Source organism: Cetorhinus maximus, chromosome 7, assembly GCF_964194155.1.
Source record: "Cetorhinus maximus chromosome 7, sCetMax3.hap1.1, whole genome shotgun sequence".
NCBI classification, from domain to species: Eukaryota; Metazoa; Chordata; class Chondrichthyes; order Lamniformes; family Cetorhinidae; genus Cetorhinus; species Cetorhinus maximus.
Genome location: NC_135885.1, coordinates 80,634,663 through 80,653,550, shown reverse-complemented (window position 1 = coordinate 80,653,550; position 18,888 = coordinate 80,634,663). Strand labels below are relative to the sequence as shown.

General features: G+C 42.2%; 1 protein-coding gene across 3 annotated transcripts in view; it reads right to left on the bottom strand.

Moving 5' to 3' along the window:
* LOC144682893 (protocadherin Fat 3-like) overlaps nt 1-18,888 on the bottom strand; it is a 689,075-nt gene that overhangs the window by 46,828 nt on the left and 623,359 nt on the right. For all 3 annotated transcript variants that reach the window (XM_078545758.1, XM_078545759.1, XM_078545760.1), the window contains one exon: nt 14,198-14,355. In XM_078545758.1, coding sequence (XP_078401884.1) covers nt 14,198-14,355 — 158 coding nt within the window. The remainder of the gene's footprint in view (nt 1-14,197; nt 14,356-18,888) is intronic.

Below are 18,888 nucleotides of genomic sequence, written 5' to 3'. Positions count from 1 at the left end.
TTGTTATTTTAGTTAGCGCTGGAAACCTCATCCTGCCCGTGGATGAGGTTTCATTAAAAATGCAAAGGCCACCTGGCTTATTCGCCCGCCTGCCACCTGAATGGTTGAGCAGGCAGTGAAAAATGCAGCTTAATTAATTACTTAAGGGCCTGAATAGGCCTCTTAATTGCCAGCAGGCGCGCTGCTGCCTCTCGTGTGCACCCGCCAACCAAAGGACTGCGAGAGTGCGCGATGACGTCGGGACGCTCACCCAATGTCATCATGCACTATTTCACTCCCATTCAGGTCAGGCGCACACCCGCCTGCGGGATGAAAAATTCTGCCCTAGAGATTTTCCACACATAAAATGGGTGGAATTTAATGCCCATCCCTGTGGCGAGTTTGGTGGCATGGGGCATTTCAATCAGGTAGCAGGATGGTAGGTGGAACACTGCCGCCTTTCCTCCAATGTCCAATCAATCATGTGGCGTGAAAGCCCATGAACAGTCTTCCTGCCGCCAATAATTGAAGCTCTTAAGGGGGAAGGGGAATTCGTCATGTGAGAAGCCCAAAAAGCAAACATGTGGTGTGTGTGCGTGTGCGCATGCATGTGCGTGTGCGTGTGGTGACTCCCTCGTTATCAGGCATTCAGTGCCTTATCAAGGGACCCAAAATTGGAAAGGTGTGAGGGGATGGGCATGCTGACAGCCACCTCCCTGTCCTTGCTGCTGACTCCCCTCCTATGAGGTCCCCCTCCCACCATCATTCACCTGTGCCTAGGTCTAATGCAATCCTAGGCCTCAGGTGGGTGCAGTACAGGCAGCAGCCACCACCTCCCCAGTGGTTCTGCTGATCAACGGTGAAGCTTCCAGCCCCTGATTGGCCGCTCCTGGAGTCCTTGATCCGAGAGAAGTTTGATTGGCATTTAATGTGACGGGCCTTCCCAAAAAGAGGTGACACAGGGCTCTTGTCGGTTATATAGCTAGGAGGGGAGACCCCCATCGCCTCCATTAAATGCCACCCAATTTATCCACTAGAACTTTATTCACAGTTTGGCCATCATTTCTTTTAATGATAGTTCTAACATCCTTCAGTAAGTTTCCGCCATTTGCATGATTTCAAATCTATCGAATAAATTTCTGTAGCAGTCTAACATATCTTGCTCACTGCAGATATGATGTTATGGCTGCAGTCAGTCTTCAGCAACAAAGTTACACATGCAGACACAGTCCAATCTAATCTTTTGTAGTCTCAACGAATATGTGATATTATAGTACTCAGGCCAGGATCCTGTCTGTGATTTAGATAGAAGGATTCTGGAAAATTGAGATGAAAAGAACCAGCTGCTGGAAAACATCATGAGAGCATGACAGCTGCTTCAGAAATTTGTTTCTGGCATCTTTCGATAGGATATCAAATTTACATTATCCTACTGCACTTGAACAAATTGGTGGAAATTTCTGATGTGTTCCGCAACTCTAAGTATCTTCTATGGTGCAAGCAGGGATTAAATCCATGGTCCTAGGGACCAAAAATTTGAACAAAGAATCTGAACCAAATGCAATATTATTCTGCTCACGTTTCTAAATGTAAACAGTTGCATTTCCAAGCTGTACAATCAGTATCAAATAATACAAATGACTGTTAGGGAGCTGCAGGTTCTTAACAATTCAGTTCCTGATGTTTGCACCGGGATTAATATCAAATCCAAAACAAAATTCTCACTGGACTCAGTTCAGCATCCTTCTCTCTCCCTTCCCATGAGCTATAAGCCATATTTCTACACATACTTTTCCTACTGACATTACCATTCAAGCTCATTCATTTACATAAGAATTATTCCCTTCAAAGAATTGAGCTGATGACAGATTAACTCCCGGAAACTATTATTCAGTGGAAGCTGGGGATTTGTGGGGGCAAAGGTGGGGAGATTTTCAAGGTGGCTAGAGGTGTAAAGAACAAAGTAGAGTAATGAAAGAGATTTAATGTATATTGGAGTGGATTCCTAACAATCATTTAAGGGAGAGCTCATCACAAGACTGTCCATGCAAGGAATGGTAGGTATGAAAGCAACATGGTGCTGGCGGGGCACCCACATTTTGCAGGAGTCTAAAATAAATGCCTGGAAACACTTGATAATCTTCACAGTGGTTGGACAAAAGGGTGGGGTGGGGGAAAAGTAGTTCTGTTGTTTGTGTATGAGCACAATGTTCCAAACAATTAATATAGCATGCACAAAGGAAGTCAAAAAAGCCATACTACAATACAAAAAGCAGTTGTAATTTTTCACTGTCATATTAAGCAAGAAAATACCATGCTTACATAATGGAACTGGAAATGCCAGTCAGCAGGGTGAAAGCAGTGTGTCAAGTTTCCATGTAAATTATGTCAGTGGTTTGGTGTGCTAAGTGCACTCCTCCATATTGATTAAGTATTCCAGAAAGACCCTGCTAAGAATTAAAAATGTATGTGTATTTGGCTGCAAAACTATAGCTCTGTGCAGATTTCTAAAACTAAATTATTATTTCTATGCTAAAATTATTGTTAAGCATTTAGCCTAAGTGTATGTCTTCCAAATCAGGGCTACCAGCTGAGAAATTCAGAGGCCCACTCTGCCTGCGAATCCTCCCTTCCCCTGTTGTCCCTTTGGATAGTCACCCAATTGTCTCTCTACACTGCTGCCTACTTTGAACTTTTGAGCTTTATTTCTGTGCTGACCACATGCTGGAGAATATTATCCTTTATCCTGTGATACTGTACAATTTGATGTACTGTTCAAGGGGACAGCTGTGCAGTAACAACATGGGTGGTATTCACCACTAACAGGATGCTGCCGCCAAGCCAAAAGGATGTTCTGCCTATCATACAAATGAATAATGTGGTATATGAATTTCAATGCCAGTGCAATGCTAGGTATGTAGGCCGCACATCCCAAAGACTGGTGGATCGTATCAAACAGCATGTCCCAGCCGCTGATCCAAATGGGAAAGATACAGGCCATACCCAACCAGCCCATGCTTGCAAAACACAAAACACACTGTCTAAAATTAGATGTGATTTGGACAACATTTGCTAAATAATCCTCAGTGTGCTAAGAATTATGCTGACAAACAATTTAAGATAGTCAGTCAGGCTTGCAGTGTGGTGCATTTGTGTGCACTGGAAGCTACATATGTTAATACAGTTATCTGTTCTTTGCAGACAGAAAGAACATGTACACACAATGCGACTGTTTCAGCTAAACAAAAAAAGTGAAAGTCATTCGCTGACTCATTCCTCAGGGCAGTGCCATGACCAATAAGAGTCAAGCTTCCTGGTTTAAATTTCAAACAATGCTTGACAGTTATCTGTCAGTCACCATCACTGGAGCCTTCTCCATGGCAACGCCTCTACAAGAGTCCACTTGCCAACCAATCAGCACTCTCTTATCATTCAGTATAAATTGTTGTTTTCCCCTTATATTGTTATTCTTCAGTGTCCTGATGAGTGCAAGACAAAAAGCTTTGACATGTCTCTTTTCTCAGCAGTACTCAAGTTTTGCACTACCAAATGATTATTTGCTCAAGATGACAGAAATGCTCTATTCAATTTTCAATATGGTTGTCCTATATACCCAAATCCCCAACTAAATCAGACAGAAAGTAGCAGGTAAGTGGCAGAAAATTAGACAGCCTGGAGCTGGGTTAAGTGTGGGTATGGGGACTCCAGGACAACAGTATTGAAGTCTGGGTAGGGGAGAGTAAGAGAAAAAGGAGTGGGAGGAAAATGCAAAGGAAAAAAGGAGGGTGACAAGGATGGAGAGGAGAATTGAAGCAATAGAAGAGGCAGGGAGGAAAGGGAGAAGGAAAGGGAGAGGTAGAAGTCAGAAGGGTTGAGAGTTCAAATCCTACTCCACGGTGTGAAGACTGAAATCTAAATTGACACTCTAGTGCAGTATTGAGGGGGCATTGCACTGTTAGCTGTTGTGTTTCGGATGAGACACTAAACTGAAGCCCAAGCTACTCTCTCAGGTGGATGTAAAAGATCCCATTGCACTATTTCAAAGAGTAGCAGAAAAGCTATCCCCAGTGTCCTGGCCAATATTTATCCCTCAATCAACATTACTAAAAAAGATTATCTGGTCATTATCACAATGCTGTTGTAGGAGCTGGCTAAGCATAAATTGGCTGTTGCATTTCCTACATTTCAACTGTGACTACACTTCAGAAGTACTTCACTGGCTGGCATCATGACATCCTGAGGTCATGAAGGCAATATATAAATGCAAGTCTGTCTTTCATTTTAGGAGAGGGAAGGTAGTTCAAAAGAAGAGGTAGGGAATGAGGATGCTTCGAATACTCTGGTCCACCTTCATATTCCCTCCTAATGAACCCTCTCTCCCCTAGTTCTCTTTTCTTCTATCTGGTTCCTCTCACAGTCTGGGTGGGGAGGTGTGGGGAAGAGATGATAGAAAAACTGGTCAGAAAAAAACTGAGTGTTTGAGAATCTACCCAAAGGCTGTGGTGTTGGCCAGGTGTTTTCAGGACTTAGCCTGAAGAGTTATTAGGGCCAGGGGTGAGGGGAAAGAACTTCAAGCTTTTCATTCGACTACAAAACTGCAATTTATTCAGAGTGGTGAGAATATGGCACTCACTCTCTCATGGAATGAGATGAATATCAATGGTGCATTTAGGGGGAAGATAGATAAATGCGTGAAGAAGAAAATAATAGAATCATATGTGAGATGATGTAGGGTGGAAGTAGCCTGGGGTAGATGATAAATACTAGCATAGATCTGTTGGGCTGAATGGCTTGTCTCCATGCAGTAAAAAATATGTATAATAATTCTGTGTAATTCACTGGATTACACGATTTTAAGCAGTTCACATCATGCAGAAAAGTTGACTTGACTACTGCTCAATGACTCAAGTAGTGGCAGGCAGGGGTGTGTTGGGCCACAACTGGAGCTGAGATGTGAGGAGGCCTTTGTCCTGGGGCATGGAAACGTGATGCTTAACATTTAAACTGGGGTTTATTTACAATTATTTAGCTGCACTGGGTTATTTCATTCCTTGGAGACTGGCTTTTAGTTTGTAGTTGAAAAAGGTAAGATGTGAAGAAGTTGTTCATTAATTGGGTAGTGAGTCACCAAGCAGCCAGGCCTTGTAATTAGAGTTCAATAAAGTTTATATGGACAAAACCCATCTTAAATGTTGATATAGGAAATTATAATGGGGAAAAGATTGACACAAAAAGTGTATCAAAACATGTCAACAGGGAGTCAATGGAGTGGACAAAAGTCATGTATGTGAGACTTCTAATATATGACAGATGTTTAAATTAGATAATGCTGCATAAATAATAAAAATTCTCTTCTGTCCGCCAAAATTGGGCTCAGTAATACCCTCTGTTTGGGTGCTATGGGTATCATTTGGGGACCAAAATTACATCCGCTGTGTGCACACACTTCTGTCATGAATTGTGACAAACCTCTTATTGATGAAATCATCATGGTATGTGCAGATTTTTTTTATTCTTTCACAGGATGTGAGCATTGCAGGCAAGGCCAGCATTTGTTGCCCATCCCTAATTGTCCTTGAGAAGGTAGTGGTGAGCTGCCTTCTTGAGCTGCTGCAATTCATCTGGTGCAGGTACATCCACAGTGCTGTTAGGAAGGTAGGTCCAGGATTTTGATGGACAATAAAGAAATGGCGATCTAGTTCCAAGTCAGAATGGTGTGTGGCTTGGAGGGGAACTTGCCAGTGGTGGTGTTCTCAAGTGTCTGCTGCCCTTGTCCTTCTAGGTGGTAGAGGTCACAGTTTGGAAGATGCTGTTGAAAGAGGCTTAGCAAGTTGCTGCTATCTTGTATATGATACACAATACTGCCACTCCTCATTGGTGGTGGAGATAGTGAATGTTTAAAGTGGTGAATGGAGTACTGATCAAGTGAACTGTCTTGTCTTGGATGGCATTGAACTTCTTGAGTGTTGTTGGGGCCGCACCAACCAGGCAAGCTAAGCCTGAAGCATGCAGGCAGATCATTACATCATTATGCATGCAACACTGATTTGACACCACCACTGTCACTACGCACTATCTTCATGGCGGGGTGGTGGGGATGGGCTGGAGGCGGGGCCACCATCTCCTGAAGCAAACCTGAAGTGAAAACAGAGATGGGAGGATGCCAAGGTGGGCAGGTTTAAATTCCCACCCGTTTACTGGGACACCAGTCCAGTTCTGTAGATGAGTGTGAGTCCTTGTAACCCTAACCCTCACCCCCAATCTCTGTCCCCTCCATTCTCCTCCATAACCCCCTCACCCTTATACCTCCACATCCATCTCTATACCCCTGTGTCCCCTGACCCCTCCCTGCCCAGTCAACCAGTACCCACAATGGACAGAATGCATGAGCCCTACAACAACATTGGGAAGTCTTTGAGATGCTCTAAGAGCCGTCAAAATAAACAGTCATTGAAAAACCACATTAAAAAAACATGAGCTCATAAAATAGCCAATGTAAACAAACTCACAGTCTCCTTGAAAGCTGTAGCAACGGCCCCTACTGAGCTGAATCCATTCATGGGTCTGGACCTTAGTCAAGCATTCAAAATGAGATTCTATTGAATGACTGTATCAACAAGCCCTGCTGAGCTAAATGCATTAGCAGGTTTGGAACTCAAAATCAAGCATTCATAATGAGATTCCATTGCACAAGTGTCTCAACAAAACCTCCAGAGCTGAGTACATTAAAACTTTTGAAGTCATTCAAAGAGCTCAGCCATCTGTTTAAGCTTTGTAACAGGGAAATAGATATCTGAGCTGAAATTCAATGAAAAGGTTAAAATGAAAAAGGCAACTGATAGTCAAATATGAACTTCAATATCGTTCAATGCACAAGAGCACTTTATCCATTGGATAATGTACCCTAATGCATCTGAATACTTTGACACTTTCACAATTCTGGTCAATTTAGTAATCATTTACCTTTTCAGAGCAAAACCCTATATCAATTACTTTATTAAAAACATATATATCTTATCATACAGCATTTCATTAAGACATGTAAAGTTGGCAACGCCTGTTGAACTTACCTGTCAAAGGGTTCCCGAGTCCAAAGCAGGGTGTGCTCATGGTTCACAACACCACTGAAAGCCGGTCTGACTCTATCAAAATTGTGAGGGGTCCGAAATTCCCACCTCCGCAATGAAACCGGCAACATCAGGATAAATGGGAGGGGTTCGCGACCCACACCTTTATCCCACACCGTTCAAAATTGCTAGTAATGGGAATAGGGGCAGGAATCATGGAATATGGTCCGATCTGCCTACTCATGTCGGGAAAATCCAGCCCATAACATTTCGTTCTCTCTTGCCAAAGACAAGTAGGCAAAGTGAGTTTGAGGACTGCAAGCTTCCCATGGTGGATAGTGCATTTGACTCCATGGGCATGGCAAATCTACCTTTTACCAGAGCTAAAAGGGATTCCAATTCCTCAACATGCAGTTGATGTGTGAGCACAGGCAGAAAATCATGCAGGCCAATGCATGGTATCCTGCTAGCTGACATGATGACTTTGTTCTATGACAGTCTGCTGTGCCAGTTGCTAAATAGATCCTTAATAAATAAATCCTTAAGTAGGATCTAAAAGGTCCCTGCTGGATGAGAAGGGCTCTCTGCTGATGACATGGCTCTTGACTCTATCTTGCAACACATGCACATGTACACAGCATGCATATAACAAAAGCCAAGCTGCTGCAAGAAATATGATAGAGCAGGTTGAAACCATGATTCGACTGTCTATGCAATCTGCGGTACCCCTGCAATACTCAAGATTCATGTTGGTCTGCTGCATTCTGCACTTCATTAGGAAACAGCCCTTGCTACCAACTATCCAGTAAGCAGACGAGGAACAGGAGGAAGAGGAGGAGGAAAAAGAGGAAGAGAAAGGGGGAGGCACAAGTTTGCACAGACCCTTTCTGCCTGGGCTGTCTATGAAGAACTAACTTGAATGTGATACTAGTAACCACAACCCTAAATCCCCAATCATCTACAATCTCACGCTCCTAACACCTTTCCTCTGTCATTGACTAACACATAGTCCGTTTGGCTACAAGCAAAGGTAAAAGCTGTCACAAAATAAACATTGCAAGCAAAATGTCTGAATTTTAGCACCATTCTTTTGTGTACATTTGCCTGTCTAGTGCTCCTATTAAGATGACCATTCATCCGGTTAATAGAGAAGGCCACATAATGAGCAGCAATTACAATATAATAAATTGAAAGAAGTACGAGTCAATCACTGTTTCACTGGGAAGGAGCGTTTGGGACCTTGGATGGTCAGAAGGGAGTCGGAGTAGCCATTTGGGCAGCTGTCTTCCTGTCATTCACACCTCATCTAGACACACCTTTTGTTTCTGTACTTGTCCCATCACCACTCCCTTTGGCTTTGCGCTATGAAATCCTTTGTCATTTAATCTATCCTGTCCTCCATCCTATCACAGACCTTCCATTTTGTTCTTCTCCCCATCTTCCTCTGTTCACTTGCTTAAAACCTATTACATTTCTAACTTTCTCACAAATCTTAAACATTAATTCTACTTTTCTCTCCACAAATTTTTCCAGATCTGCCAATTGACTATCTCTCTGCTGTTGAGTGGGTAGCCTCTGCCACATTGACCCCACCTCCGGCAAGATCCCTTGGAGGTGGTAATGTGTTGGCTGGCCAACCCAATGCACTATTTTGCAACTTTTTTCCTAGTCCCACCTCCTAACTATACCTCCATGGGATTGGGAAATTTCAGCCCAATATTCCATCTATCATTTTCTTTCCCATTCATTTAACCTGTTTGTATTGTTTTGTAGCTTCTTTCCATCCTCCTTACAGCTTACTTTTCCACCTAACTTTGTATCATCATCAAACTTGAATTTATTTGACCCCTTCATCTAGGTCATTGATATAGGTTGTAAATAGCCGAGGCCCAAGTATTGATCTTGCAGTACCCCGCTATTTACAGATTACCAACCTGAAATGACCCATTTACCTCTTCTGTGTTTTCTGACCATTATCAAATTGTCAATCCATGCAAATGTATCAACCCCATCCTCATGAGCCTTAATGTTGTCTACAACCTCTTGTGTGGCATCTCATCAAATGCTTTTTGAATTCTGGAGAACTGGTACCTGTGTTAACCTTGTCCCTCACCCTGGCTGCAGCACACTCATGTCTGCTGTCTCACCATATGCAGATCCCATCTCTATTCTATCCTCTAATGTGCATGCAATGTCAGTTCCTGAACTGGTAGCTGCGAAAGTGAAATCAAATGACAGTGCGTGTCTTCGTCATTACTCTCTTGGTGTTCCTCCACTGCCTGGCCAGGTGCACCTATTTAATATCTGAAAGGGAAAAGACAAAGGGGTAAGATTAGCTGAGGAACGGGAAAGTAACAGGTGCATGCTTACATCATCTGCAGCTTGTTAATCAGAAAAAAGTGTGGGATGAGGGGCAAGTGGGATGCAGGAATGAGAATTAAGTATGGGGATACTGTCATCTTCGATGATTTCAGCCTTGCTGAGGACGTGGCTTCACTATTGGCTGTTCCAATAATGAACAGCAATGTCACCTCCATGGGAGTTAGAACATGCATGCATGCCTTCCCTTTGGTTAGTTCCTGTTGCATCCGGTGGTGAGTCACTTTGCCCTGCAAGAGATAGGTAAGTGTTTCAGTGAATGTTGTGCAGTCTGTTTGGTTTAGTGGCTGTCATGGCTGAATAGCTAGCACTTTGTGCAAGCTATGAGATGTGCATGTGAGCAATGGTGAGGATGTGAGGGTGGGACGAAGCATATGAATGTTAGATATGAATTCCGATTGATAGAGATTGTTAGTGGGTGAGTGATGAGGCTGTGGTAAATTTAGGAGTAATAGAGACAAGTGGTGCAGTTGGTGGGATATGGCACTTGAGGATGCATTCACTGGTCTTGACCTCTTATGAGACTATTGAACCTCCTGTTGCACTGCACCAGGTCCTCCAGGCTTAACTCCAGGCACTGACCTTCACGACTATCTGGTTCCATTGCCTTTTGACGATGTGCCCGGAGGGCCTCCTGGTCCCTTGTGGATACAGGACACCTCACCTATTTCCATCTCCTCAGCCAAGATCTCCAGCGCAGTTAATCAGAAAAAATCATGGAAAACCACTCTCCCTCATGTTGTGCTATTCTTCGCTATTTCTCAGGACAGATTCACTTCCTATGCAACTCCCAGCACCTTCTCTAGGCACAAAACAACTCCGCGTTAAAAGGTGTAGGTTTCTTTAGGCAGTACAAGCTATCTTTAAGTGGCATTAGGAAGTTATGATTTTGGGCTCCATGGTGATGTGTGCAGCCAATAAACAGCACGGTTTGCAATGTTTGGGCACAGAGATCATGGTAATGAACAAGCAACACAAAGTTGGCGTGCAGCCTCTATTTCAAAAACAGGCACTGGAAATTCGCACATCACAATCTCTGTTTTCAGTGGCTATCCAATTTTGTCCTTAACTTGTCCGATGATACAAAGATTCCCATTCCTTGGTTAACCAACCAAAAGATATGCTTAAAAAAGACCACAGATCAGTTTCTTCCCCTTAAAATTGCTTGAAGTTAAGAGTTAAATTGAAACTCAGGGCCAGGATTTTAAGGCCCCTTCTGCCCGACGGGATATTACGGTCCCGCCAAACCAAATGGAGATTTAAATGTTAAGATAAAAGCAAAAAACTGCGGATGCTGGAAATCCAAAACAAAAACAAAAATAAAAATACCTGGAAAAACTCAGCAGGTCTGACAGCATCTGCGGAGAGGAGCACAGTTAACATTTCGAGTCCGTATGACTCTTCAACAGAACTAAGGAAAAATAGAAGAGAGGTGAAATGGCTCACCGCATCAGCTGTGGGGGAGACACGCTGTGGCGGGGCCATAAAACCCTGGCCAGTGTGTTAATTTAATGCAGACATCAAAAATTATTTTTACAAATACAATTGTTTTAAATTGATATATAAACAAACATTCTCTTTTGAAATGAGAATAGTGCCTTTTTATACATTCTACACAACTGTAAAACTTAAAATCCAGAGGGTGACAAATAGGGGTAAAACCCAAAGCAATTCAGCAAGTGCTGTTTTTAATAAACAAATTAAATCCTGCAAGGTTAGCAATTCATAGACATTGAACCTCAGGTTAAGATGATCAGATAGACAAGGTTTTACCTGAAAAGTTTCTCTGCAGATCAACCAGCAAGAAGCACATTAGTACAAAAGTGAATCTTACTCAGCTAAGAGCTGCTAAAGCAAGCAGATTGGTGAATCTGTTTTCATCAAACTGTGATCATACATACCCACAGGTAAGAGGCAATGTCACTAGCCTGCTTATAGTGTCTTCTCTTACCAGTTAATACTAAATTATATTGCTACAAGGTGTCCCTTCTATTTAACTGTTAGCATTTTGAATGTCAATAACCTTGATAACATCAGGATCAGTGCTTTTGATATTCAAATAAATTTATAGGGAGTCAACTTATTTACTTCAGATGCTTTATATTGACAACAGCTACATTCAATGCACACATGACTATTATCACCATCATATACACATTCTGTGCCAACCACAGTAAAATTCAAAACGGTGCAAGTATTTTAAATTAGAGAAAAGGATTTAATTAACACAAAATAACTTTAAAGACCTACTTTATCAAATTGCACAATGCATTCTAAGATTTAAAGATTACAGTAGCATTATGACCCTGCAATTGGACAAATGCCACTGAGTATCCATTCTCCAGGTTCTCCATATTAACTTAAACACCCGCAGATAATGCAAGGCAAAGCAAAACACGGGTTGGATTAAGAAAAGGGAGTCAGGTAAAGTGTGGATTTGCAAAATTTTTCCCATGGCATATGATTAACGTTTGCTCATTATAGGAACAGCCAGGTGGATTCTTTAGTCTAAGTTTTATAAATCCTGAGGGTGGAATCATCCTAGATTTGCATTACGTGCAGCTTTTCATGCTGTATCGTCACAATCCCACTTCATTAATCATGCATTCCCGGGAAACACACCGTTTCAATGGTGGGCGGGCTCTCATTCACCCACCATGCCATCACCTTGCTGCTTCCTCACACCAGGCGCCATATTTAAAGTGCAGCCACGTGCACATCTCGCAATGCTTCCAGCCAAGGACTACTGCATAGATCACATGGCCCCGAAAGGCAAGAAGACTGCAGGCCCCTGAATCAGTGATGCATCCCTCGGACGACTTCTGGACACCGCTGGAGCCCGCTGCAATGACCTCTACCTCCTCTCTTGCTGCAGGAGGCCCATCAGTGTCACTACTCCAACTTGGAGGCAGAGGCAGAGGCGGTTAGTGCCAATGCTGCACACAAGAGGTTCGCCATCCAATGCAGAAAAAGGATGAATGATCTCATCCATATCGCCAGGATAAGGCAGCCATCTCATAACGCTCACAAGGCTATCACATATTCATCTCATTCACTGCTAGCTCAAGGGACAACACCACAAACTCTCTCACACATATCCTCATATCTCCACCTGGCCTCATCTCCTCTGGAGACTGCCTTTTCAGCCCTTAGCTCTTGAGGCCACCTGCACAGATCAACATGGGTCCCCACACACACCCTTTCCCCAGTAATGCCCTAGCCCTGCAGCCTCTACCCTTGCCTAAGGTCGCTTCTCTCCCTCCCCCAAGCAAGCCCTAGCCCTGCAGCTGTTGAAAAGCCTCATATGTAGAGACCTGCCCATGAGCACCCGTAAAAGTGATGTGGTGCTGCCTGCGAAGCCTGGCACTGATGACCGCGAGTGCTGCCCGAAGCAAGGTAGGCAAATAAACCTCAATGCCCTGAGTGAAGTGCAGCTCACCAAGTGCATGTTGCTTATGTACAGTTGTGAAACAGGTCAGCATGCAATCATGCCGACATGCTCGGATGATCCAGTGTGGGGGGGTGATTCCGGCGAGGTGGGCTTTAATGATATGCAGATGTGTCCCAAAGTGCAGTGGTGGGAAACACGGAGCGGACGATTGCAAACTGGTTATATGACATCTTGTAACTATCTTTTGGCCTTCTTGCCATATTGTGCGCTCATGCTCGCCATGATGCCCTATGCCAGCAGGCATGGAGAATTCCACCCTGAGTCTTTCTTTTTGTACTTAGTTACACAGTCTGATGAAATGTTTGGATGACTATTGGAGGCAGACTAAAAAGCATCATCTCATTATTAATATTAGGACAATTTACAGTGCAGAGATGGAAGATTAATAGGCTCTAATTGACAATGATGAGACTGAATACTTGGGCTGCACGCTAAGCACCATATTTTCATTTTCAAGTGCTTGATGTTCCATTACTTTACAGAGCTGAATAGAGGTGATTTGTGGTTTTAATAAAAATGAAATGCTTTTCTGGAGTACATGTACTTAACAGATATAGGAGATGATCGATCTCACTGACAACTCTATTACTGGAAACCGTGACCCTCAGAAACATCTGATATACTCACAAATGCTCCGTATGTGGAAGCAACTGCAATTGTTTCAGAAACAAGCAACTGATAGGATCCACATGCATTGCAGTAGATGCAGCTGACACTATCACTTTGGCTGCTGCTTTCTTGGATCTACAGGGTCAGGGAGCCCACTGCTCCTTAAAGTTCACAACCTGATTCATCCACGTCCCCATAAAACCAACTCCTGAGTTATACAATCTGCACTACAATTTTTGCTCTTCAGTGTCAGCAAAAATGGCCCAGATCATCAGCACACTCAGAGATAAGTGGAGCTCACATTTATATTGAAGTCAGTGTCAACTTTGCACGCCCTCAGATCCACTACGCTATAAATTTTTCAGCATCAGAGCTTATTTCCTCCATTAAAAATTTACAAGAGCATCACTATAAGAATAACACTTTTGTGTACTTAAAATTTCCCTACAATACAATTGATAGAATATCTGATACAGTGACAGCTCGAGTCAAGACACATTCATGCACAACAGCACTCCAGTTGTGAACACTCTTACACTCTTTTTGTAAGTCACATGATGGCATGTTGAATTCTTAAAGAAAGAAATTAAACACTGAAATGCAAATGCAATGATCAATTCAAGACACCATCCAATATATAGTGCATCATATTTTCTGACTGCTTGAGCCATACAGAGCAATAAATGTACTGGCGTTAATAAAGTTAATTTACCTTCAGAATGACACAGTATTCTCCTTCAGCGTACATTATTATTCCATTACTCTGCAGTGTTCTCAAATGCAGTCCCAATTTCAGTTCATCTCTTTTGCTGTTTTCTGCCACCCGATACTTAATGTAACTGTTTCCAGCAAAACTAAGGGATGCGTGACCTGAATAGATTAAGGAAAACCAGTTGGAAACATTAAAACGCTGTAAAAATTGTGGCCACATTATTCTGAACACATCACAATAAATTTCATCCAAAATGTGATGAAATTTCTTTGCACTTATAACAAAATATAATGCTATTAATCAATGTTATTCTTTATGTTTCATTTTAAAGCACCCTGTAACTAAATTAATAACAGCCTAGAACGATTTGTTATATTTACTTAATAATGCTGTTGATACGAATGCAGAATATACTAGTGGAGTAAGAAATTTTTTAAGGGGCAACCTGAAAATTACAGAATCTCTACTATTCGCTACTATTAAATGAAAACTAACAAAATCAGAGCTACATCACATCGCAAAGAAAATTATCATTCAAACATTTTTCCTGTTTACCTATTTTTAGCATATCAGCTTTTCTATTTTATTCCTATCATAAATTCCTGAGAAGAAATTAACTGAAAATATATCTGAAAGAACAATTAAAGCTTTGTTATTCAGCACCAAGGAGAAACTCATGCAGAATTATGGCAGGAAGATTTAAACATAAAGGCCTGGATTTTTCCAACAATAGAGTGATTCTGTCATTGCAAAAATGGCGGAAGAGGTCAAAATCCGGAAGTCCTGCCCAGAACATCGCACCTACCATTTTCGCATGGGCAGGAACGGGCCGGGTTGGCTTTGCGCATGTGCATTTCACGGAGGCAGCTATATAAAATAGCAGCTGCCTCCAGTCATGACTGATTTTCGTTAGCCAGGAGTGGAAAACATGGCACGTGCAGATTAAATTTGATAGGAGCAGGTCTAAACTTTGCAGAATCCTTTAGAGAGATAGGATACCCTTTTGGAGAGGTAGGTTAGTCCTCTCAATATGGTTCTGAAACACCTTTGGAGGAGGCCAGTTGCCCTTTGCCAAAAATCAAGTGCCCCTTTGGAGAGATAAGTTGCTTCTTGGGATTGTTAAAATTAGGTATGAATGTGCGTAAAAAGTGCATAAACTCGGTAACTATCAAGCTCATTGGAACTGTCAAAAGTGTCAAAATGAACTGTCAGAAGCAACTGCCAAAAGTGTTAAAATGAACTGTCAAAGGCAACTGTCACACTGCCAAGGCATTTAAAACTCCTACCCTTTAAATTTTTGAAAAATGCCTGGAGTGTTAAAAATAAGTCATTGCTTGCTATTTCACTCTGTCTGTTGTCATAAGCCTGAAGGCCGCCATTATTGAATTAGTACTACCATTACTGGATTAGTGCTGCATTACTGATTTCACAACCTTCCATTATCACAGTAGGATGCCTTACATTTCACAGCTTGATAGACAGCTCATAGTGATTATAGACTCTTTGAAGCATTCCAATTTGGTTTTGAAAAGGGATTAAATACTTGAATTAAATGTTTGTTTTTATAAGGATGTAGTTGAAGGAATGTAAATGCAGTGAATGGGTTATTATGAATCCTTTTAAAAATAAAGACTGCAATAGACACTTAGAACTTTATTTTATCTAATCTCAGCATGCCCTGAAGTCAGCCCATGGTGCGTGAGCTGCCATGGTAGGTGTAAGGGCAAAAGGTGGTGGGACATGGGTTGACATAGGGACATGGGTTGACATAGGGCCATGGGAGTGAGCAGTGGGGCATAAGTTGGCATGGAGGGTGTGAGGGACTTTAGGGGTTGGGTAGAGGGGCACAGGTTGGCATAGAGGATATGATGGGCCAAGGCATTGCATAGAGGGGCATAGGGTGGAATGCGTTGGCATGGAAGGGGCATAGGAATGTGAGTGTGTGTGAAAGGGCTGGAAGGCTGTCTTTTGTTTTATTGCTTTTCTTAAAATCTTAGACATGGTGCTGAAGTACAGAGGCAGGTTTTCTGCCCAGCCTGCCTCCACACCTGGCAGCCTCTGCACTAGTTCCAGGGGCAACGGACCTAATGCCCAGAGAACCCCGTCACGCTGGAACGAAAATCCGAACTTCGACGGCAGCTTTTCCCGGGTCGAATTTGTGGAGCCGGCAAGTATCTCAACACTGCGCTCCTGAACAGGGAGCAAAAACCCAGGTTATAGTGTCGAACTCTAGCTCAGAGTTGGTGTTCAAAGTAGCATGGGATTTATTGCACTGAATCCATTGTAAGTCTATATATTGTGTATTGAATTCAAGAATGATTAACATCTCAAATTAATTCTGATTTTGTAGAAATAGGAATATATTTATATCAGTTTAAACAAATGCAATGATTAATTTGGTTAAATAAATGAAAATACATCAATTATAAAGAACGAAAAATAAATGAATGAACTTGCATTTACATAGCATCTTTCACACCCCAGCACATCCCAAAGTACTTCAAATCCAATAAATTATTTTGAAATGCAGTACTGTTGTGGGCAAAAAATGGCATCCAATTATCATTAGAATACTGATTTATTATTATTGAATTTAGGGAACAAATGCTGGCACATAACTTACTCTGAGGTTTATGACATGCATGGCAATTTCAAGAAAGCAGAATTAAATGGACATGAAAAAGGCTTGATGTGTTGGTTTAGAAGGACAAGAACATTTTCCATGTAAAGCACAAAGGGTTATTCTGCCAAAGAGAAGTTAACCTGTCCTATCCCCTTAATGCCAGAGGCATTACATTTAATAGATCATCTACAAGCACACAACGAGATCGATAGGTAAACTGGAGAGGCACATCCTGAAGCACAGCATCTGAAAATCAATGTTTTTAAAAGCCTTTGTGGCATACCTTGAACCTCTGACACTATAAATGAAAAACTTCAGCTTAGCAGTGTCAAAAATAATTGCATGGCAAACACACCCAAGAACAGCTCACTTCTATATCACATTGGAATAAGAGCTATCTTATTTATTGTTTAAAGATATGAATTATTGTACAGTTGACCGCATCATTCCCTAACTGCACAATCAAAAAACACTTGAGGTTTCAATATCTTTAAATCTGAAACAACACACACTAAAACTAGCAACAACAAATCTTTGGAATTATCATCTTGAACTTGGTTCACAACAATATAACTTGATTTCATTTTCTTTTTTGCTTTCTGCTGATCTTTTTTCACAGCTTCCCTCTCTTTTTGTTCTTTCTCTTCCTTCTAAGCACCAGTCCTGCTTCTTTAAAAAGTCTGTATCCACAAAAAATGGTGTTTCTCACCTCTCCTCGCCCCCTACCACTTGAGTGCAGTATGTATAACTACTATACAATTAGACAGTCATTCTAAATCGATTGAGTTGAATGGTCAAAGTGCCACATTGAGCAACAAAAGAGGCAGCCAACAGCTGCTCACCATCCAGGTGTTGGCAATAAGCAACTAAAACATATAGCAGCAGGAATGCCAGTAGGAACAAATTTTGTTCTGTATGTATATATAATAATGATAAATTCAACAAAGTGGGGTTCAAAGCTTAAGTGAACTCAATAGCCAATTATTTCATTTGAGTGCCTTAGGGAACATGTGGCTTCTTTCAATATTAGTCTGATTGTAATCATCCTCAAATTTAGGCACATTTAAAGTCTTTAGATAAATAAAAGATTTGGATGTTTCTATTAGGCTAGTTAAATTGAACAGTGTAATCCTTGGCCTGCTTCAGTTGTAGTACGCTGTGGACTGGATTTTCATGGAGGGCATATCCAAAGTGGCAGACCCATCTGAAATCTGGAAGCCCCACCCCCCATATCCTTTTGCTGAGGTGTTGGGCGGGTGGGGTGGGGGGGAGGAGGGGTGTAGGGGGAGGGCTAGACGTCACCCACATGTGGGCAACCTGGACCCAGCAGGGCCATTTGACCCCAGTGCTGAGTTCAAACCGACCCCATTTTTGCTGCAGTGAGGGTGGTATTCCGCAGTGTAGGAATTATGGATCTCTACATTAGTTGTAAATTCTCCTGAAGGGTGGATAATGAAGGTAGAACTGTCAACTGTCAAGTTATTTAAATGACCAGGCCTTTAAAACTGGATAGAAAACTCAGCTTTACATTCCAGCAGATTCAATAGCTGTTTGTTGACATAACCCCAAGTGCCATCATTAAGGCATTATTAATGCTTGGCTGCTTTCTGCAAACTACAATTATCACAGAGGGCCTAATGTTTAAGAAAAGAACTGGGACGAAGTCCCAGGGAATCAAGGGTTGGAATTTTCCAGTCCCTCATGCCAGTGGGACTAGAAGATCCTGCTTATGTGAATGGAGATTTCAATGGCTCACTGGCCCCACCGTGGGGATGAGGGGGCTGGAAAATTCCAGCCAAGGTCTGTCTTTTAAACAGCCCACCCCAAAAGTCAGCAGAATCATGCCTGCCTCCAATCTGTGTCTGGGGCTAGAGGGCCTGACTCCATCCCACGATGGGATGGTGCCCACCATCCTGGGCACCTTTTCTCAAAGGGGGCATGGTGAGCCAAGAAATTTCCAAACTTCAGCTATCTATATCAGGAGCAAAAATCCAGGCCTCTCTCTTGAGTTTTATACCCAAACTTAATTCTGAAAACCCTATTTGTTTTGTTGTGTCACAGGTAATGT